Consider the following 22,957-nt stretch of genomic DNA (forward strand, 5'->3'; position numbering starts at 1 on the left):
GTAATAAGATGTACTTAAAACAGGCGCACCCTGGCGCAAAAAGGGACAGTGCACCAATTACATAATACAGATCCAGATGCGGTGCCCCTAAACACAGTTCACACAAAAGCCCGAGCCACTCATCCTGCAGAAAAATATAAAATATACCTTCAGACCCCAAGACAGAAAACACTTGCTTTCGGTTGAAATATAATCTATAAAATGCATATACATTTCACTCTGCAATGCATAACACCTTTTTCATAGGATGCTTTATCAAATTCAGAGGACTCTAGAAACAAGGCGGGGTTCTTCTAAAAACTCACGAATGTAGCACGAGAACACCTAGTAAGATATGCACAACCCTCCTGTGTTGTCGTAGTTTCACTGGAACATTGCACGTTGGCTTTTGTTATGCTATGACCTCCACAAATCCTATCCCGCGATGGAAATGAATGAATACTTGTTTAACCATGTCATAAGATTGTTTTATGATTTTCTGCTGAACAGTGGATGGAATGTTATTTGTAGACAGAGGGGAATTTGATGGGGGGGGGGGGCGTCGTGTACAACAGATACACCAATGGCGGGACTCTGGAACCAAAAGCAGGCAAAAAGGTTCCAACTAGCTCCGCTTCGCTCATCTCCTTGCGCTATCTCTCTCTTTCTATCCATCCATCCTCTCTGTCTCTCTGTCTCTCTTTCGCCCTTTCTCCTCTCTCTGATGGCTTTTTGTCCAGCTTCTCCCCAGGGCCTGGACTGGCCTTAGCGGGCACCGGGCATTTCACCGGTGGGCCGAAGGGGTGAGGGACGGTTTTGAGGGCAAAATCGGACCTCTTTAAGTGCTTAGCGGCCAACAACCCCCTCCCCTCATGTTACCAGGGCCAGTGGAGAAGCAACCTGCCAGGGTTGGTTGCTGTTCCCAGTCCGGCGCGGCTTCTCCCTCCTTCCCTCCCTCCCTTTCTCTCTCTCTTCAAGCCTCCTGGTACCTGCAACAATTAGCCTGGCGGACCTGTGGATCGTGACAAAGGCCCCAGGAGCAGCTCTGGGCTTTTAAAGCCAGACTGCAAGGCATCCCGCCCACTGGGGAATAAAAGGCCTGTCCGGTCCTGCATAGACACCCTCCCCCCCTACACACACACACATCTCGCCAGTGTGATGCCTGCAAATGGCACAAGTCCTAACAAAGAAAGAAGCGCACACGAGTTCTGCTGCTAAATAATGCTAAGGCTGATGCGCTGCATTTTGATTTTTCTTTGAGAAGCAGCCTGTGAGCCAACTGGTGAAGTCGGCAAAGAACACGCTGTTTCTAGCTTATAAGTGATGGTAAAACGAGGCTCCTTTTTCCAGCCATTGAAAGCAACGAAACATTCACGCAAGTGGACTTTTTAAACCCCTAAAATGTGTAACAATATATATGGTGGCCTAAAAAAGCAAATACATTAAAAAAAAAAGAGGACTGGTAGGAACAAGAGAGACTTCTATGTCTTGGGTAGAGGGGATGAGCAGGAAAAGAGGCAGTATGGGAGAGCAGTGGAAAGATACATCATCCAATTAGAGCATTGTGATTACGAAAGGCTTCTCAAACACAAGAATAAGGAGGAAAGCCAAAGCATCACAGGCAATGCTTTAAAGGAAAATATAAAAGTGCAGGTACTCACAATTTAGAGTACCTATGTGCTCCTGAGACGTTCTGGCACTCCCCTTTAAGTGCATTGTAGAAGTATTGAGAAGTGCAGATACTCTCCTATTCAAATTAAAGAAGTACAGGTACTCAGTACCAGCGAGTGCCTGGCCATTTAAAAGCACGAGAGCCAAGGAAACGAGATAGACACCACACCTATCCAATAATGAGCAAAAGGCTGGCCCAATGCGTGCGCTAAGAATATGTAATGTCCCGGAGACAAAGGCCTTGAGAAAAGACAACTAAAGCCACCTGTAGCCAAAATCTAAAAAGCAGAAATCAGATGTCCTACTCTGTGTTTGATGAGCTACAGCCCTTTTATGCAGCCCGAAGCGCTGTGGGGCAGATTTACAATAACTGGCGCATCCCCAGGGATGCGCCAGTTATTGTGCGCCGCAGCTCCGCCACCCATGGTGCGCCGCATTTACAATGCGGCGCACCATCGGGCTAAAACGGCACAGATGCGTGACGCATCTGTGCCGTAAAGGTGACGCATTGCTGGAGTTGCGTCGCAAGCGCGACGTAGCTCCAGCAAGGCTCGGGGGTACCCTATCTGTCCAATGCTGCGTCAAGCCTTACGCCTGCTTCAAGCAGGCGCAGGGTTTTGACGCAGCAAGGGCCCAAAAGTGACTGAGTGAAATCTTGTAGATTTCACTCAGCCACTTTTGCGACGCGCACCTGCCCCGGAACGCCCACATGTGGCGCAGGGCTTTATAACGTGACACATCTGCCTAGATGCGTCACGTTGTAAATAGGTTGCAGGGATGCAATATGTTTACGCTGCCGTTGCGTGACGCAAACGTGGCGCAAGTCCAACATAAATCTGCCCCTCTGTTTGCAGACATGTATAGTCCAGGAGTGCTAGGCGACCACGACAACTCCTAGAGGCTCTGTCACGCCCCAAACACCCAACGAGCAAAGTGGAAAGCTCAGACGGTAACATCTGTGACCTCAGTGCCTGGTTTGGTGATGATGACACATACATAATTGGTTCTAGGTTGAAAAAGCCAACCTTACAGGTCTGTGCTTGGTAGCAGGCAGTGTGTGATGACCGGTCCTACTAACCCTTGGTATGACTGCTTTTTGGCATTTGAAACTGACCTACCGCCCTCTGGAGAGAACAGCTGTATGTTCAGAACTGAATAGCGCAAGGCATGAGTTTTTTATGCCGCAAACAGTCGTTTCATCCCAAGAATACGACGCAACTGCGTTTCACAGGATGTATCTAGGAACGCCAAGCGTAGCGCGAGACTGGATCGACAGGGCATCCCTATCTCAGCAATAAAACAACATTTGATTAGCGCTGAATGAGGAAATCTGTGACAGACAGACCAGCACTCCGCTCTCAGGCTGCTCTATAAATATCTGCTCAGGATCATTCCTCATCCCAAATGAAGACAAACGGCTTGACAGAGAGCACATCTGTTTCTCAGCTTCACGCTCCTAATCTCGCTTGCTGCCAGCCCGCCCCGCTCCCGTCCCCTCCTTCCAGGGACTGGCAATTGACTGTTAAGTGCTGCTTGATCCCTGCGCAGTTTAGTACCAGGAAGCGTGTGTTTGTAAGGAGTACCGTTAGATCATGTACAGACCTAGGGCCCTGGAGGCGGTGGCTGAAGCGGAGCCTTGGTTTATACCAGTCTTTAGAACCAGCACCAACAGTCAGAGTCTTCAATCACAAACCACAGTCATTAGCAGCCCCTTTCAGAGGAGTAAGCAAGAACCTAGAATTGCTTACCATGGTCTTGAGAACCCAGGAGAAGAAGCGGAACAGAAACAGACAGTCGTAAAAAGCATACCACAGTCATTAGCAGCCCCGTTCAGAGGAGCAAGCAAGAACCTAGAATTGCTTATCATGGTCTCGAGAACCCTGGAGAAGACGCGGAACAGCCAGCCTTAAAATGCATACGACAGTGGGGCCCAGTCGTGTTAACTAGAACCTTGAGCAGCAAGCCAGAGCCTTTACAACTCTGGTGGCAGCAGTGGAAGAAAAAATCGTAAAACAGACGCCCCAGTCGTCAGAAACAGGGCGATGGCAGATGCAACAGACCTGAGTTGCAGAACTGCCTTGAGATCCCTTTTGGGAGTGGCAGAATTGCGAGCATTAAACTGCATGCCACAGTCGTCATCAGCAGCTGGGGCAGCGACAGAAGCAAACACGTTGAGTTGCCTGCCAGGCTTTAGAACCCTGTGGGTGCAGAAGAAGCGAGAACCTTAAATGGCATAGCACCGTCATTAGAATGTGGGGAAGTCATGGCGGTGAAAATATTAAATTGAATGCCACAGTTTGTATAACCCAAGGGCCGTCAGCGGAAGCAAGAGTCTTAATTGGCATGCCATAGTCACTAGAACAGTGGGGGCAGCAGCTGTAGTTAATGCCTTAAATTGCCGGCTCCATCACTTAGAAACCAGGGCCATTGTGGAAGCAAGAGCTGTGAGTTTCAGAATAGTGTTTAGAACCCTGCGGCCAACAGCAAAAGTAGAAACCTTTAAGGGTATAAAAATGTCTAAAAGTCTTTAGAACCCTGAAGGCATCAGAAGGCATACTACAGACATTAGAGGCTGGGTTCATATGCCAAAACCTTGAGAACTTTTTTGTGGGCAGTACTGGAAATCCGAACTTTGTGATGCATACAGCAGTCACGAGAAGACTGATGGAGACAGACAGGCTCTGAGATGAATACTGAAGCCAATAGACCATAGTGGCAGCAACTGAACTGAGAATCTTCTGCTGCACACTGCAATCCTTAAAACTTTGATGCAGCGGCAGATGCAACGGCCTTGAGTAGCATGTAGCATGCTGCAGCCAATGGAAGCGTGTGGTGAACAGTAGAGCTGAGAACCTTGAGTTGCATACTGCAGCTATGCAGCAGCAGATGTGAGGCAATGAGTGGGTGGCAGAAGATCTGGGAAACTTGAGTTGCACGACGCAGTCATTAGAACTTTGACGCAGCAGCAGATACGATGCCCTTGAGTTGCATGCTACAGTCAACAGAGCCATGTGGTGGCAGGGAATGCGAACATTGACTTATAGGTCATCCCTACACTGGTCTATTTTCTGCGCCGCCACAGAAAGATGGGATTCATGGAAAATATCCTGGAGGAAGTGCTTTTCACGCACCTACCTATGCAATGTCCCCATGTTCATGTGTGGTGTGTACGCACCTGGTTTAATGAGCCAGTGGTGCATCTTGTTTGAGTGCTGCATAATAAAGCAGTCACCATTCATTCTGTAAGGCCAGCAAGCATAACAGACACTAAAAGGGGTGCACTTTGATCAAAGTCCTAACATTGCATCACGTGCACTAACCACACAATTTATGTATCAAAGGCCGTTATGTTATGTTTTGTCAGGCTATTTGTAGAGCACACAATACAAACCATAATGCCTCTAGGACCAAGAGACTACTTGGAATCAGAATTGATAGCTGCAAGGGTTGGTTGCAGAAGTTTCTTTAAGGGATTTGCAGGAGGATGGGAGCATGAGGCTCGTGTAAGGAGAACTGGCTCCGGAGTTATGGGACTTGGACAGAGAAGCATGTGTCTCCTCTATGAATAGCTTGAAGTGCAAACAAAACCCTAATTATCAGTCTGCTGGGCAAAACCCAAACCTTATGCTGGAGGTTTGGCTCAAAGTGAACTCCAGTGGATGGTGGGGTGCGAACAACCCCATTGATTTTCTCTGTTAGCATTTATTCTTATTCCATTCATGTTTACCAGTGTGCACAGTTTATTCAAAATCATTGTAAACTATAGATATGATTTTGGGAGGAGACCAAACATGTGGACTCCAACTCCTCTGCCCACAAGTTTTGACTGCATGCAGGGCCGGACAGGCAGTAGCGGGCACCAGGCATTTCCCCGGTGGACCAGAAGGGTGGGGGCAGTTTGAGAACGGTGCGGGCCGTTTTTGGTACAGGAGGCCAGTTTTGAGGCAGTGCTGCAATATCAGCCCCTGTACCAAAAGTACCAGCAGTGCTTCCTACCAGCACAACCCCCTCCAAAACCCAGCCGCCCCCTGCGCGGCCCGTCAGACTTCATTTGCAGGGCTTCGGTTTGCATTCCCAGTCCGGCCCTGACTGTATGGTGGTGACTTTACGGATTTTCACTCGAATAGCCTGGAGGGGAGTTGTTGCTTTTTTCATAAGTAGTGTAACAAGGTATCTGAGTGCTAGGTAAAGGAGTATAAACAAAATCCGTTCACTGATAGAGAGTAAGTGAATCTTGTTTAGCCGGCGATATTATGAGTCGACCTTTAAAGCTTTGCTCCCTCACCAGGCACCACTTTAAAATAAACCTTACTCCATCACATTCCAAATTTCAAATCACTAGCAATAGTGCCAGATTGCAGCTTGTCACATTTATTGTAGCCTTACAATGTCCCTTTGCAAAATATTCGTCAGTCACTAGCCCTCAACCACTACCAATCTCAAGCATGGTCTCTAAATGATCACCCAAACCATCTAAAGGATAATATTGCACAGTATACACTGCAAGTCACAAAGTAAGCCTTAGCCCCACTGTCGTGTCCATGTTGTGCGCAGGGTGTACATCACACAAGGGACGCAGGTTAGTTCAACATTTATTTATTCTTACATCATGCAGCTGCTCGTCCCCACGTCCGTCCACGTCTCTGTCCTGGTCATTGTCTGTCCCCTTCCTGTCTCGTCACCGGATCTGGTGTCCGGTGACCTGGTCACTCTGCCTGAGGACCCACAGGGTCCTAGTGCCCTACTGTCAGTCGCCCACACTGTCCGATCCCAACCTCTCCGTCACGACATCTCCCCCTTTGTTGCAAACAAATGTTTGTGACACATTTATCATAGTCCTCATTCACAGTTATATTGATGGAGGTGAAAGAACGAGAGAGAGAGAGAGAGAGAGAGAGAAAAAGAGAGAGAGAGAGAGTACTTGTCACTCTACATCTCTTCAATAAGTCTCTGCTATTTACTGAATGTCCTTCGTGATCTAGTGTCTCCATCGCTTCCTTGTCCTCTATCTTCCTCCTTCCATGTGGCTACAGTTGCCGCTGCCATTTCTTCTTCATCCGCCTTTAGCTCCTTGACACGCTATCTTTTCCTTGTTGTTTGTTGTCGGTCGGAGACAGCCATTATCATCAATCCTTTCACTTTCGTCACCGCCAGTGAATCTTTGGAGAACCGGTTGTCTGAATATCGATATTGTTTCTTTCTGTCTCACCACCTTTGGTCCTGGCCGTGCAGTGTCTCTTGCCTTGATCTTCTTTGGTGGCGCCTGTCCGCTCTGCTCATTGTATGTCTTTGTCCTTTCCTTTTGTTGCTGTTTCTCCTGCGCCAAAGTCTTGTCACGTTGCTCCTTTTTACCCATTTTATTTCCTTTGTCTTTGTGTCTTTCCTTTTGTTTTCTTTTCTTCTATGTTCTCCTTTTCTCTTTTCTGTTTCTTTGGTGATCTTTGTCCCTCTTTTCTTTGTTATTTCTCTTTTCTGTCTTTTCCTCTATTTGGCCTTATCTCTGGCTTTTCCTTTATTTTTACTTCTTTCTTATTTGTCCTATTTTTCTTTTCTTATTCGGCCTCTTCTGGGCTTTCCTAGTCTTCTTCTTCTTTATTTCCTTATTTTCTTATATTTGCATCCTTCCTGCGACTTATTCTTATATTTATGTCTTTCCTTTTGTTTTCTTTTGTCTTTATTCTTCCTTCTTTTATTCTTCTTTTCTGCTTTCCTTTTGTCCTTTCTCTTTATCTTCTTTTCTCTCTTCCTTTCTCTTTCTCTTTTCTCTTTTCTCTATATTTTCTTCTTATCTCTTTATCTTCTTTCTTCTTTTCTTCTTCTTTTCTCTTTATTTTCTTCTTATCTCTTTTATCTTTTCTTCCTCTTTATTTTCTTCTTTTCTCTTTATCTTTTTTCTTCTTTTCTCTATATTTTCTTCTTATCTCTTTATCTTCTTTCTTCTTTTCTTCTTCTTTTCTCTTTATTTTCTTCTTGTCTCTTTATCTTCTTTCTTCCTCTTTATTTTCTTCTTTTCTCTTTATCTTCTTTCTTCTTTTCTACTTTTTTTTTTTTTTTTTTTTTTTTTGTCCTTATTTTGTCTCCTTAGTTTGTCTTTATTTCCTTTTCATTTCCTTCCTTTCCGACGTTAATTTGGCCTTAAAATGGCCACTCCATTGTTTTTGTCCTTCTTTCCTCATCCAAAATGGCCGCCGCCGTTTTCGCGCAGTTTCGCGGTCACAATCGCATTGCCTGTGCTCTTTGCGGCACTTTTCTTAAGTTATCCTCTTTTTGTTTGTCCTTAATGATTGTCTTTTTCACTATGCTCTTATCGGCACTTTGTCATTCTCTCATTTATTATGCTCTTTGTGGCACTTTTCTTATTAAGTTATCCTCTTCTATTTTTTTTTTTTTTTCTTGCATTTTCCTGTGCTTATTTAATTCTCTTGTGTTCTTTTCCTTGCACTTCCCTTTGTTTATTTCACTCTCATGTGCTCTTATCGGCACTTTGTGTTTCTTTTTTCACTTTCTATGCTGTTTCCTCGTTTTGCCTGACTTTAAAATGGCCGCCGCTGCTCAGACCGCTCCTATTGGTCCTTTGTGCCTGATTCTAAAATGGCTGCCGAAATCTCGCGCGATTTCGGAGCCAATCTCGCTCTTGCCTTACTTCAAAATGGCCGCCGCGCTGTTCTCTTCTCCTATTGGCTCAATTTCCTGGCCCCAAGATGGCCGCTCTCATTCTCGCGAGAGTTCGCCCTCCTTTGAAAAAACGAGCGCGTTTCACTGCCGATTCCTTACCGGAGCTGTTTTCTTCATCGGACGCTTGTTTTCCTCCTTGGGACAAATTTTCTTCGTTGTGGTGCCTGAAATCCTTCTTCTTGGTCGTCAATCAGGGTGGGCTCCTGGTCACGATCTCTGCGCTTACCGGGCTCAGTCGGACCTTTCCTGTCAGCGATCGCGGTGTTCTCTCGCGTCGCTGCACCTCACCCCTTCAATTTCTCTGCACTTTCCGTGACGATGCAAGTCCAGGGTGGGCTCCTGGCATCTTCATTCGACCATTCCTCGGTGACCACGCGTCGATTCTTGACCCCTTCGTCGCCAGTTGTCGTGTCCATGTTGTGCGCAGGGTGTACATCACACAAGGGACGCAGGTTAGTTCAACATTTATTTATTCTTACATCATGCAGCTGCTCGTCCCCACGTCCGTCCACGTCTCTGTCCTGGTCATTGTCTGTCCCCTTCCTGTCTCGTCACCGGATCTGGTGTCCGGTGACCTGGTCACTCTGCCTGAGGACCCACAGGGTCCTAGTGCCCTACTGTCAGTCGCCCACACTGTCCGATCCCAACCTCTCCGTCACGACACCCACTGTGCCCCATCCTTGAGTGCCCGCCTTGATAGTGGAGTTCGATGCATCCCCTAAATCTTTGTGAGTGTGCCTACCCCGCAAACTGCTCTGATGGTTCCACTCGTGACCATCAAAAATTTACCAATTCTGTTCTTATTCCTAATTTTACCAAACTGCTATTTTCATGTGTAGCATGTCATTGTGCCAGGCTTAGTTTACAGATTCACCTACAACACTGTCCAGAAGAATTGATCCAACCGTGAGCCATGGTTGTGTGCAAGGGTCCAGGGGAGCCGGCAGTACTTTTGCCAAAGTTTCTGTGCCTCGTCTGTGCACAACATACAGCTTTAACCAAAATGTACTTGTAAGATGGCACTTTTAAGTGGAAAATGTTACTGCTGGTATTCAGGAGGTGCAACATATCCTGCAATCTTTGACTCCAGGTTGCAATGATTGACATGTCTTACATAAATGCACTCACGGCACTCCCCATTACGTCATTTTACTCTTTAACTTCAAAAACAAAATCACCGGTGAAATTGCAAAATGACCGTGTGTGCGAATGCACCCGTTCAGTATTTTTTCAAAGGTTATTTTAAATTTGACATCTTCAAATTTGCATCTGGAGAATGCAACAGAGATATTTATACCAAACAGGGGAGTGAGTGGAAGGAACTTCCTGGGACTGGGGATGTTTGCTTGTTCCCATACAAATGCAATGTCAATCACATAAGTGAGAACCCAGAGCACGGAAGGGTACCTCCTGACTAGGCGTACTTATGTGGAAAAAACACTCTTCCCTTTCCTCTTTGTTCCATTAAGATCCAACTGATCGCTTTCTCATAGTATTGTTAAAATGCTCATTTGCCAGCAACAAGCCCACTTGTGATCACCACAATTGCCAACCCGTCCCATGGTGCCATGCAGAGGACTTTCGAGGAACACTCACCCGGATCAGGATCCTTCATGAACTCTGCGTGAATTTGCCGCTCGTCAGCCCCATAGTCGTTCTGTGCGCGCAGCGTGTACAGACCATTATTAATGTGGGTGGGGCTGTCCAGCTGAAGGCAGCCATGGTGTTCACTCTTATTACTGGTCTCATGGATTTTACTCCAGATGAACTGAGTGTAATTCAGAAGCTCGCCTTCATAGAACCACTGTAGTGTCGGTGTTGGATTCCCTCGGACGCTGAAAGGAATGCACCAATGGTGGTCCAGCGCTGGGATGTCCAGGAACGTGATCATTGGCGGAACTACATTTAACAACAACAACAAAAAAAGGTCAGATATTCTCAATGCTGTCTAGAATAAAGAAGCAATATCCTGCTTTCGACTTAAGAAATAGAGAGAAACAATCACAGTATTAGTATTTAACATTTTGTAAAGGAAATTTAATTGAATAACTCAATCCACTCCATTCCTCTCCACAACATATCCTCAATTTCTTGGATTCTGGTGTTTCTGATATTGGGATTCTTACCTATGAAATGGGCAGGGAATTGCCACTATCCTCTCCCCTGAGCATCTGTGCCTTCCTCTCTATTGACATGACACCGGTCCTAATGGGCCTCCGGAAGGTCATCACAAGTTGTGCATCTAAGTTGGAATAGAGCAACTTTTCCATTTAGCGAAATGGCCGAGCACCTATTTAGACCCGCTGTGTGTCAATGGATGGAAAGGAGATGATGCAAACGTACTGCCTCGATTCACATCCAACTTCAAAGGCAAGTTTTTAGAGAGGTCGGACAAACAAATGGTTTATCTAACATGGCACCTTTAGTAGGTGACTTCCTCTTTTGCATAGCAAATAATCTTGACTACTGAGGTTCTTTCCTCACTAAGGTATTTTACAAAATAACGTAATTTTGTGTTAGGAAAAGTGTAAACAAAAACACTATTCTTTTGAAGCTAGCAGGCAGTCTTTAAAACATTAAGGGACAGATGTATAAAGCTTTTTTTGAGGTTGCAAATGGCCCGATAATTTAATGTACAAACGCCCAATTTGCGATTTGGCAACCTACTACAGAATCACAAATTAATTTTATAATTCAGTATTAAGAAGGGGCATATTTAGGGCCTTTCTTACTAATACCGACTCGCATTGTTATATGTGAATGTTTTGCGGCCGAACTGCGGTCAGAAAAAAATAGCATTTTACCACCTACTTCAAATATGTGGCAACCCAGTCGCAAATAGGAAAGGGGTGTGAGAAGTTGGCCCGATATGCAACGTTCGCTATTCTAGCGACCGCTATGTATCGTTCCAACGACCCTTATGGTGTTTGGTTGTAAGTCAACCTATAGACCAGCTATCCTAGTAGCGTGGATACGAGCAGTCTAAGGCTAAAGACTCGAGAGGGCGCGTTAAGCCAGCTGTTTACCACACATGTACCCCTTGAACACCCAGTGAAAGGACACCACACAAGTGTTATGAAAATAAACAGTATATTTATTAAGAATCACAACAGCCCTGTACTCTTTATGAGGACAGGGTACTAAGCACAAACCAAATCTCTTTAGCAAATACTTCAAGTGCACAATTAAAACAAGTGTCCGAGGACACGGAAAGTTTAAGGTCTCGGGCGGACCCGATAAGGCAAGTCGGAAGCGAGGGACTCGGGACCCTAGAGTAAAGAGGCTATGCAGGCACCGAAATGCCGAGTTACCTAGCCACGAGGGCTGTGGCTGCACAAGTCTTACAGGCGTCGGGGTCTTCGCTGACGAGCCAGGAGCCGGAAGAAAAGGAGTTGCTGGCCGGCGACCAGTGCTGAATAGTTCGTAGAGATCCAAGCCTGGATCAGAGAGTGTTGATACCTGAAAGCAGAGGGGACCAAGTTCGTACTACTAGCCAGTAGTCAGAGGGTACCAGGAGGGCACCGGTTGGCCGTCACCTCGACCAGGTGAGTGGGCGACGCTAGGCTCTGCAGTCTCACGGACCAGGAGGCGTTGTCGGCGACCACGGCGGAGGTGCGAGCTGTCCCACGAAGGATGATGCTGTCGGCGTCGCTGGGCCCAGGATGGGGCAACAAGCCTTGGCAAATCTCAGGGCCACGTGGTGGGCCTAAGATGGCGTCTTGAGTGGACCAGGAGGGCCCGGGGTGCTTCTCGCAAAGATGGAAGCAAGGGCCAGTCTGGAGCAACCAGACCAGCAGAGTTGATTGTCGGATGTCGTCACAGAAGGGCACAAGCCGGCGGCTAGTGACCAGACAACGTGCTGAGCAGCGAGCAGAAGGGCCCCACGCAGATCGTGGAGATGCTGGGAGACTGCACTTCGGTGTTAGAGCGGCTCAGGGTCGGGGCTTCTCGGACCCCAGAGCACTCACCAGAGAGTTACCTCGATGGTCGTGCTGGTTTTAAGAGCGTGCAGGTTCTGATGATGGCCGGTCCCTCGAGGTCTCGTCGCACCCACCGATCACAGCTGAGCTGATGACGTGGGTAGAGGTCAGAGGTGCCAGGGAAGCCGGTTCTCGTCGAGCTGGGCCGTCGGATTCCTTGAGGAAGGACTTACAGCAAACCGCAGAGTTCTTAGATGGTGCCCGCTGATGCAGGGTGACTACTCCTTAGTCACAAGGGAGAAATCTTGAGAAGAGTCTTGAATGTCCTTTCGTAGAAAGTAGTTCTTGAATCAAAGATGATCTAATTTGGAAGGGTCCCCGCTCCGGTCTTTATCCTAAAGAAAGGGGTGGGTACATGACTAGGTCCTGCCCTAAGGGTGGGACCAGGAAGGGGGGTAGTTACACCCCTCTCCCCTGCCGGACTTTCCCCAGGCCAGGGCTGTCGCCCCTGGAACTGGTTCTAACCGGCAGATGCGTAGTGAGCACCGGGGTGCCACTCCGCAGTCACCTTCTCGCAAAAGCCCTACCTACCCAGAATACACAAACCCTGTCTGGGACGGTGCGAACACCGCCCTCGACAGGAAACCCTTTGTCCGAGCGCTCCTCGCTGGAAGGACTCCCAGCAGCAGGAGGTCAGACTCGTGTCTGTGGTGGCAGCATCCATTTTGTGGAGCTGAGGCTTCAGTTAACTTTAACCGGGGTTCACAGTTACGTACATGTCGTGTCCCTCTAGAAGGGTGGAATGCTAACCTCATCGCCAGAATTGGTGAGAGGGCAGCACCCCGATTCGTATGACACCTTACTCGACATGCCTTGATAACGCGACACCGGAGTTACCGATATGGTAGGCGTTATCATGGAACAGCCATTGGGTCTTGATTCCGCAAGCTGCAACCGGGCTCGGCTCGGGCCTGAACCTAGCTCACACGAGCCCACGCACTCTGCCTTCAGGATTGTTAAGGCCTGCCATAGGAGTGACTGATAGGAACTCGGGTGTCCATTGTATGGTTAGATATAGAGCTACTATACCTAAAGCGAAGGGTGATTACACGTCTTCGCCCCAGCTGTCGTGCAGCCAGTTGTGTCAAATTTAGGAGGCCAGCCAGGAGTGGCATAATACATGCTTCAGCCCCTGGCGGCCCTGGGTACACCTATGCCCTGCGTTACGGGGTCTGATAAGGTGGCCCAGTACCAATTGGTAAATGCACCTAGGGTACATATCGTAATTTAGAAAGAGAACAGCCAGGCTGTGGGTCTGATTAGCAGGCCCACAGCCAGAGAAAGTCGTAAACCAGTGAAACAAAAGCAAAAAAATCTGGGTGATCATAGGATTGCAGACCCTACTCTCCTACATGACCCCCCCCCCAAACGTCGGAACAATAAGCTAACCTTGACCAGGTGAGTCTTCTTGTTCTAAGTGGAAATATCTGGAGAGCCCATCGGCATTGCCATGATCAGTACCAGGTCTATGTTCCACTGTAAAGTCCATCCCCTGTAGGGAAATGGACCACCTGAGCAGTTTGGGGTTTTCACCCTTCATCTGATTTAGCCACAAGAGGGGCTTATGGTCGGTCTGAATCTTGAAGTGAGTGCCAAACAAGTATGGCCTCAGCTTCTTCAGGGCCCAAACCACAGCAAAGGCCTCCCTCTCAATAGCTGACCAATTCTTCTCTCTGGGGGTCAGCCTTCTGCTTATAAAAGCAATGGGCTGGTCTTGACCATCAAAATTCAGTTGAGAAAGAACAGCTCCCACACCCAACTCAGAAGCATCTGTTTGGACAATGAATGGTTTGGAGTAGTCCGGACTCTTGAGGATAGGCGCCGTGCACATGGCCTGCTTTAGGTCATCGAATGCTTTTTCACAGCTCGCTGTCCACTGAACCTTTTTTGGCATTTTCTTACTTGTCAGTTCGTTTAATGGTGTCACAATTGAACCATAGTTCCTGACAAACTTCCTATAGTAACCAGTCAGGCCCAAGAAAGCTCGAACCTGAGTCTGGGTGGTTGGAGGAGCCCAGTCCCTGATCGACTGTATCTTGCTCTCCAGTGGCTGAACCTGACCTCCACCTACAAGGTGGCCCAGGTATACAACCTGTGTCTGCCCTATCTGGCACTTGGTGGCCTTGATAGTGAGACCTGCTGCTTGCAGCGCCTCTAACGTCTTCCGCAGGTGGACCAGGTGATCCTCCCAGGTGGAGCTAAAGACAGCAATATCGTCAAGATACGCCGCACAGAAGTCATCCAGCCCAGTAAAGACTTGATTCACCAACCTTTGGAAGGTGGCAGGTGCATTTTTCAGACCAAAGGGCATTACCACGAACTGATAATGCCCACCAGGGGTTGAAAATGCGGTTTTAGGCTTGGCGTCCTCAGCTAACCTGATTTGCCAATACCCAGCTGTCAGGTCAAACGTACTTAAGTAGTTGGCCGAAGCCAATCTATCGATAAGCTCGTCTGCCCTTGGTATTGGGTGGGCGTCAGTCTTAGTGACTGCATTGAGACCCCTGTAGTCTACGCAAAACCTCATCTCTCTCTTACCACCCTGGGTGTGAGGTTTCGGCACTAGAACTACGGGACTAGCCCAAGGGCTATCCGAGGGTTCAATGACTCCCAGCTCCAACATTTTCTGCACTTCACTCTTGATGCAGTCTCTAACGTGATCAGGCTGCCTGTAGATTTTACTCTTGACGGGCAAGCTGTCACCAGTGTCAACCTCATGGGTGCACCAATCGGTCTGACTGGGTGTTAGAGAAAACATATGCCTGAACGACTGAAGAACCTGTTTACAGTCGCTCTGTTGATGTTCGGAGAGGCTGCCACAAAAGACAACACCATCTACCGATCCATCGTCAGGATTCTGAGTGAGCAGGTCGGGGAGAGGGTCACTCTCCTCTTCCTGTCCCTCATCTAGGGCCATGAGCAAACTCATGTCCTTCCTGTCGACATATGCTTTTAGCCTGTTGACATGAAGCACCCTGTGGGGGCTCCGGGGAGTTCCCAGGTCGACCAGGTAGGTGACCTCTCCCTTTTTCTCCAGGATGGTGTAGGGCCCGGACCATTTGTCCTTGAGTGCTGCTGGGGCCACTGGCTCCAACACCCACACCTTCTGTCCGGGCTGGTAAACAGTCAAGACAGCCTTTTGGTCATGCCAAGCTTTTTGGAGTTCTTGGCTGGCCTTAAGGTTTTCGGATGCCTTTTCCATGTATTCAGCCATCCGCGAGCGGAGGCCAAGCACATAGTCCACTATGTTGGCTGCAGGCTTTTTGAGAGGTCTCTCCCATCCTTCCTTCACCAAACACAGGGGTCCTCTTACAGGATGCCCGTACAGAAGTTCAAAAGGGCTGTAGCCAACCCCCTTCTGTGGGACTTCTCTGTAGGCGAACAAGAGGCAGGGGATCAGGACGTCCCATCTACGCCGAAGCTTTTCCGGTAGTCCATGAATCATCCCTTTTAGGGTCCTGTTGAATCTCTCAACAAGCCCATTGCATTGTGGGTGATAGGGTGTAGTGAACTTGTAGTTGACACCACATTCCTTCCACATAGCAGTTAAGTAGCTCGACATAAAGTTTGCACCTCTGTCGGAGACGACCTCCTTAGGGAAGCCCACTCTGGAGAATACTCCAACTAGGGCTCTTGCCACAACAGGTGCTGTAGTGGTCCTAAGGGGAATAGCTTCAGGATACCTGGTGGCATGATCCACTACCACCAGTATAAACTTGTGCCCTGATGCTGTAGGTGGTTCCATGGGACCAACGATGTCGATCCCCACCCGTTCAAAGGGCACCCCCACCACAGGCATTGGTATAAGGGGGGCCTTTGTCGTGCCACCTGACTTACCACTGGCTTGGCAAGTGACACAGGAGCGGCAAAACTCCTTGGTATCTTCGTTCATGTGAGGCCAGTGAAAGTGTGAGACAAGCCTGTCCCACGTTTTCGTCTGGCCTAAGTGACCTGCTAAGGGAATCTCGTGGGCCAAGGTAAGTAGGAAACCACGCTGAGACAAGGGTACAACCAGCCTCCTGGTCATGCCAGGCTTGGGGTCTCTTGACTCAGTGTACAGGAGTCCATCTTCCCAGTATACCTTGTGGGTACCTGTGGCGTTCCCAGCAGCCTCAGCAGCAGCCTGCTGTCTGAGGGGTTCAAGAGAAGGGCAGTCTAACTGGTCCTTCCCCAGGTCTTCCCTTGAGGGTCCCCAAGAATTCAACTTGATCAAGTTCGAATTCCCTAGGCTCAGTTTCCCTCAATTCCTGTAGGTCAGCCTCCTCTGAGACTTGATCCTCGACCTGGGGCAAGGGGGAAGGCGCAGCCTTAACCCTACTGCTCTTTTTCTTGGGAGGTGTCTGGTCCGTTGTTCCAGGATCCAGCACCTGTTCAGTGGGGCATTTCCTGACCTGTGACCTAGTCACAGCGAATACATGTGCTGGCAAACCTAACATTTCCATGTGAGTCCGGTGCTCCACTTCTGACCATTGTGATGACTCCAAATCATTGCCCAACAAACAATCCACTGGGAGGTCTGGACTAACTACAACCTTCTTTTGGCCAGTTACCCCTCCCCAGGAGAAAGCTACAATTGCCATACTATGATTGGTAGTGACATTGCTTGCATTGGTCACCAGGAATTCTGTACCTGGCATGATCTGTCCAGGGTCCACAAAGTTAGGCGTCACCATGGTGACGCTGGCACAAGTGTCCCTATAGGCCTGAGCCATCTTTCCATTTATGAAAGGCGTCTGTCGGTATTTGCCCAAGGTATTGGGACTTACGTCAGGGGATACGTCCGCGTCCCCTGTACTGACAAGGACAGCCTGAGTGAGTGTGCCAACTAAGTTGTCACGCCCCTCAGAACCCAGGGTTAACCCTACTAAACCCTTGGGAGGCGCACTACCACTGCTGACTGTACTAGGGGGCACAGGTGCCTTAGGGGCTGCAGTGGCAGGAGTCTGCCCTCCTCCTTTCTTGGTGCACTCACTAAACCAGTGAGATTTACTTTTACAGTACTGGCACCATCTTTTGGATTGGCCTTCTTTCTTCTTTTGGGGAGCCTGACCCCCACCCTCTTTGGGTTGTTGGGGACCTGTCGAAGACTTCTGGTCATTTTGTTCCCCTTTAGAATCTTTACCCTTCTGGTCTGCTTTCTTCTGACCACCTTGATTCTGGCCCTGGTTCTGTTTAACTCTTGTACGAACCCATCTGTCTGCCTTCTTTCCCAATTCTTGGGGAGAGGTCAGATCCGAGTCGACAAGATGCTGATGCAACAACTGGTTCTGACAATTGTTTAAAATTTGTTCTCTCATCATCAAATTATACAATCCTTTGTAATCAGTAACCTTACTGCCCAGCAACCAGCCCTCAAAAGCCTTAGTGGCACAATCGACAAAATCAGACCAATCTTGAGACTGCGTTTTCTGGGTATCCCTGAACAGCACCCTGTACTGCTCAGTGGTTAGGCCGAACCCTTCAACGAGTGTACTCTTCAAGACTTGGTAATTGTTAGCGTCCTCCACCCTTGTGGTGAGGAGCTTGTCTCTTCCTTTTCCTTCAAAGGAGAGCCACAAGATAGCTGCCCACTGACTCTGGGGAACGCCTTGCACCGTGCAGGCCCTCTCCAAAGCAGTAATCCATTTGTGGATGTCGTCCCCTTGTTTAAAGGGGGGCACTATCTTACCAAGGTGTTTCGTATCGAAACTCTTTTCCCTATTGCTAGGTACATTGCTGCCACCAGTGGGGACTACCCCACTTAACTGTTGCTCTCTAGCAAAGGCAAGCCTTTCTTTGGCCAGGGCAAGTTCTTCCCTTTCAATCCTCAGATTAGCTGCCCTTTCCTTAGCTTCGTACGCTCTCCTCTGAGGGGACGTCATCCCTCTCTGAGAAGAGTTGTGAGAGCCATTGGTTCGAAGGGATCCGCCAGAGTCTCTCGACAGAGATCGGGCTCGTCCGTTCCCAATGTTAAGCGGACCTGACAGTAGCGCCGGGGGTCCCCCAGTACCACTATCATGTTTGCTTAAGTTGGACCTGCTTAGTCTGACGACTTCTAGCTGTCCCTTATCTGCCTCATCCCCAGAGAGATCCTCATCCTCATCATCCTCCACATCTTCGTTCTCAGTTGCGAGGTGGATGAGGTCAGGATCGTCTCTGGTTCCCTCGAGGGGAGGCATGTCTCCTTCTGGATTAGAAGAGCTAAGAAGTTTCTCGGCCCTTCTGGCATCATAAGTCTCCAAGAGACCAATCAGAAAGGACGTTGTGGGGTTAGACCCCTGCTTGATCTTCCTGGAGTGACATAGCCGTCTTAACTCCTTGAAGCTCAGCACAGTATATCCTGAAGGGATGACCTGTGGAGGGTCAACTGACACAAGGGGAGACCCAGAGTTTCCTCCTTTGTCCGACATACTGTTTCTAGTGTGGTGTAAGTGATGCACCTACCTACACTACGTGTTTACCTACTGTTCCCTTGCTAAGAGTTGTAGCCAAGGTGTGCTAAGCCTTGAGGAGCTACAACAGCTGGTTCAGTAGAACTCAGAGTATTCTAAGCTTTAGTTATATGTACTAACAGTACTTGTGCGATCTTTCAACAAGATATTCTTAGGATACGTGTGGTAAAACAACAGCAAGCTCAAATCCCAACCGCTGCTCACCAATGTGAGAAGTTGGCCCGATATGCAACGTTCGCTATTCTAGCGACCGCTATGTATCGTTCCTACGACCCTTATGGTGTTTGGTTGTAAGTCAACCTATAGACCAGCTATCCTAGTAGCGTGGATACGAGCAGTCTAAGGCTAAAGACTCGAGAGGGCGCGTTAAGCCAACTGTTTACCACACATGTACCCCTTGAACACCCAGTGAAAGGACACCACACAAGTGTTATGAAAATAAACAGTATATTTATTAAGAATCACAACAGCCCTGTACTCTTTATGAGGACAGGGTACTAAGCACAAACCAAATCTCTTTAGCAAATACTTCAAGTGCACAATTAAAACAAGTGTCCGAGGACACGGAAAGTTTAAGGTCTCGGGCGGACCCGATAAGGCAAGTCGGAAGCGAGGGACTCGGGACCCTAGAGTAAAGAGGCTATGCAGGCACCGAAATGCCGAGTTACCTAGCCACGAGGGCTGTGGCTGCACAAGTCTTACAGGCGTCGGGGTCTTCGCTGACGAGCCAGGAGCCGGAAGAAAAGGAGTTGCTGGCCGGCGACCAGTGCTGAATAGTTCGTAGAGATCCAAGCCTGGATCAGAGAGTGTTGATACCTGAAAGCAGAGGGGACCAAGTTCGTACTACTAGCCAGTAGTCAGAGGGTACCAGGAGGGCACCGGTTGGCCGTCACCTCGACCAGGTGAGTGGGCGACGCTAGGCTCTGCAGTCTCACGGACCAGGAGGCGTTGTCGGCGACCACGGCGGAGGTGCGAGCTGTCCCACGAAGGATGATGCTGTCGGCGTCGCTGGGCCCAGGATGGGGCAACAAGCCTTGGCAAATCTCAGGGCCACGTGGTGGGCCTAAGATGGCGTCTTGAGTGGACCAGGAGGGCCCGGGGTGCTTCTCGCAAAGATGGAAGCAAGGGCCAGTCTGGAGCAACCAGACCAGCAGAGTTGATTGTCGGATGTCGTCACAGAAGGGCACAAGCCGGCGGCTAGTGACCAGACAACGTGCTGAGCAGCGAGCAGAAGGGCCCCACGCAGATCGTGGAGATGCTGGGAGACTGCACTTCGGTGCTAGAGCGGCTCAGGGTCGGGGCTTCTCGGACCCCAGAGCACTCACCAGAGAGTTACCTCGATGGTCGTGCTGGTTTTAAGAGCGTGCAGGTTCTGATGATGGCCGGTCCCTCGAGGTCTCGTCGCACCCACCGATCACAGCTGAGCTGATGACGTGGGTAGAGGTCAGAGGTGCCAGGGAAGCCGGTTCTCGTCGAGCTGGGCCGTCGGATTCCTTGAGGAAGGACTTACAGCAAACCGCAGAGTTCTTAGATGGTGCCCGCTGATGCAGGGTGACTACTCCTTAGTCACAAGGGAGAAATCTTGAGAAGAGTCTTGAATGTCCTTTCGTAGAAAGTAGTTCTTGAATCAAAGATGATCTAATTTGGAAGGGTCCCCGCTCCGGTCTTTATCCTAAAGAAAGGGGTGGGTACATGACTAGGTCCTGCCCTAAGGGTGGGACCAGGAAGGGGGGTAGTTACACCCCTCTCCCCTGCCGGACTTTCCCCAGGCCAGGGCTGTCGCCCCTGGAACTGGTTCTAACCGGCAGATGCGTAGTGAGCACCGGGGTGCCACTCCGCAGTCACCTTCTCGCAAAAGCCCTACCTACCCAGAATACACAAACCCTGTCTGGGACGGTGCGAACACCGCCCTCGACAGGAAACCCTTTGTCCGAGCGCTCCTCGCTGGAAGGACTCCCAGCAGCAGGAGGTCAGACTCGTGTCTGTGGTGGCAGCATCCATTTTGTGGAGCTGAGGCTTCAGTTAACTTTAACCGGGGTTCACAGTTACGTACATGTCGTGTCCCTCTAGAAGGGTGGAATGCTAACCTCATCGCCAGAATTGGTGAGAGGGCAGCACCCCGATTCGTATGACACCTTACTCGACATGCCTTGATAACGCGACACCGGAGTTACCGATATGGTACGCGTTATCATGGAACAGCCATTGGGTCTTGATTCCGCAAGCTGCAACCGGGCTCGGCTCGGGCCTGAACCTAGCTCACACGAGCCCACGCACTCTGCCTTCAGGATTGTTAAGGCCTGCCATAGGAGTGACTGATAGGAACTCGGGTGTCCATTGTATGGTTAGATATAGAGCTACTATACCTAAAGCGAAGGGTGATTACACGTCTTCGCCCCAGCTGTCGTGCAGCCAGTTGTGTCAAATTTAGGAGGCCAGCCAGGGGTGGCATAATACATGCTTCAGCGCCTGGCGGCCCTGGGTACACCTATGCCCTGCGTTACGGGGTCTGATAAGGTGGCCCAGTACCAATTGGTAAATGCACCTAGGGTACATATCGTAATTTAGAAAGAGAACAGCCAGGCTGTGGGTCTGATTAGCAGGCCCACAGCCAGAGAAAGTCGTAAACCAGTGAAACAAAAGCAAAAAAATCTGGGTGATCATAGGATTGCAGACCCTACTCTCCTACAAGGGGTCCCCAAAGCACCCATTCCCCTTTGTGAATGTTTTTGAAGACATTGTTTCAGAGCAGGCAGTGGTCCCGCTACTCTTACATTTTTTTTTTAAACTATTAATTTTTCTTTTTGAAATGCATTCCGTTTTCTTTGAAGGAAAACAGGCTGCATTAAAAAAGAAACATTGCTTTATTGAAAAGAAATCACAGACATGGTGGTATGCTGACCCCATTAGGCCACCATCCCTGTGATTTTTGCGATTTCCAAAGGGTTGTACAGTGAGACCTAACTCATGAATATTAATGAGGTAGGTCTATTTGGGACCGACTGGGAATCACCGAAAGTGTAAAGCACACTTTCGTGCATTGTGGTTTGCGATTACCAAATAGAGAATCGCAAAAATGTGCTATTAGGTAATCGCAAACCTTTCCCTACATACATCTGTCCCCAGGTGCTGTATCATATTGGCCTTTGCTGGCACAGAGCAGAGCCGAGTGCCTGCTTTATGCACCTGCAGCACGTAAACTGAAATCATTTAACTGGATATTTCTCTGAGGTAGTGTTTTATATTCAGATGACAACCAGGGGTAGTTACTAATAAGTATAGTGAGGGTAGGGATCCAAGTTTCCTTCACTAACCATAAATTCAATGACAACTATTTTAGTTATCAATATGGGGAGTGTAGGATGCTGGCTTATTACAGGGTACACATTTAAAGAGTGATGCACCTTGCGCTAATCCAGGCAACCCTTATTGTGATTTTAGTGGTCTTTGATAACATTAAAAGCTCTCATTGGGGTAGCTGTAGTGAGCAGCCTTCAGGCTTATCTTGAAGGAGTGTAAAGCAGCTTTTTTTTTACCACATTTAATCATTAGTGTAGATTAGATGAGAAAGAACCACACAGTGTTTATGAAACATAAGTTTATTTATTAAAACAACACAATCACTATCTCTTGGTATATCTCCTAGCCAGAGATATCAATAATACACATAAGAATTATTTTTTTTTAAATCAGGTAAGTAGCACAAATATACACTGGTCTCCAGGGGGAGACCAAACCATATACTAAATAAGTGGAATGCGAACTGCAAACCAACGGGACTTGGACCAAATGACTTAGGAGAGCTTGGAGAACCAGGAACCACCCAAGTAAGTACCCAGGAACCCAAAGGAGGCTGTGTGTAGAGTGGAAACACATCTGGTTGTCCAATAGAAGTCAATGGAGAATTTGCAGTTTTAAGGAAAAAGGACCCTTCCCTCAGGACCACGAAGAAATCGTTTGGAGGGTGGAAGGTTTACGAGCCAGCCCACCCATAGTTGCTCCAGGAACTAGGTTACCTGCACCAGGGAAGCCGGTGCATAGGGGTGACGTGACGTTGGAACCTCTCATAGACGGCAATAGGCAGCTCAGGAAAAAATGTCTCTGGAGAAATCTGTGAAGATGTCCGGTGGAAGCCTAGGGTGGATTCTTGAAGAGGAGAACCTGCAAGCAGTGGCGGACAGAGTCCACGCCACTTGGTGGTGACCAGGAGGTACGGAAGCA

General features: G+C 48.6%; 1 protein-coding gene across 6 annotated transcripts in view; it reads right to left on the reverse strand.

Moving 5' to 3' along the window:
• NTRK2 (neurotrophic receptor tyrosine kinase 2) overlaps window positions 1-22,957 on the reverse strand; it is a 528,847-nt gene that overhangs the window by 338,116 nt on the left and 167,774 nt on the right. For all 6 annotated transcript variants that reach the window (XM_086961298.1, XM_086961302.1, XM_086961301.1 and 3 more), the window contains one exon: window positions 9,922-10,224. In XM_086961298.1, the coding sequence (XP_086817424.1) occupies window positions 9,922-10,224 (303 nt within the window). The remainder of the gene's footprint in view (window positions 1-9,921; window positions 10,225-22,957) is intronic.

Source organism: Lissotriton vulgaris, chromosome 3_1, assembly GCF_964263255.1.
Source record: "Lissotriton vulgaris chromosome 3_1, aLisVul1.2, whole genome shotgun sequence".
In the NCBI taxonomy this organism is placed as follows: domain Eukaryota; kingdom Metazoa; phylum Chordata; class Amphibia; order Caudata; family Salamandridae; genus Lissotriton; species Lissotriton vulgaris.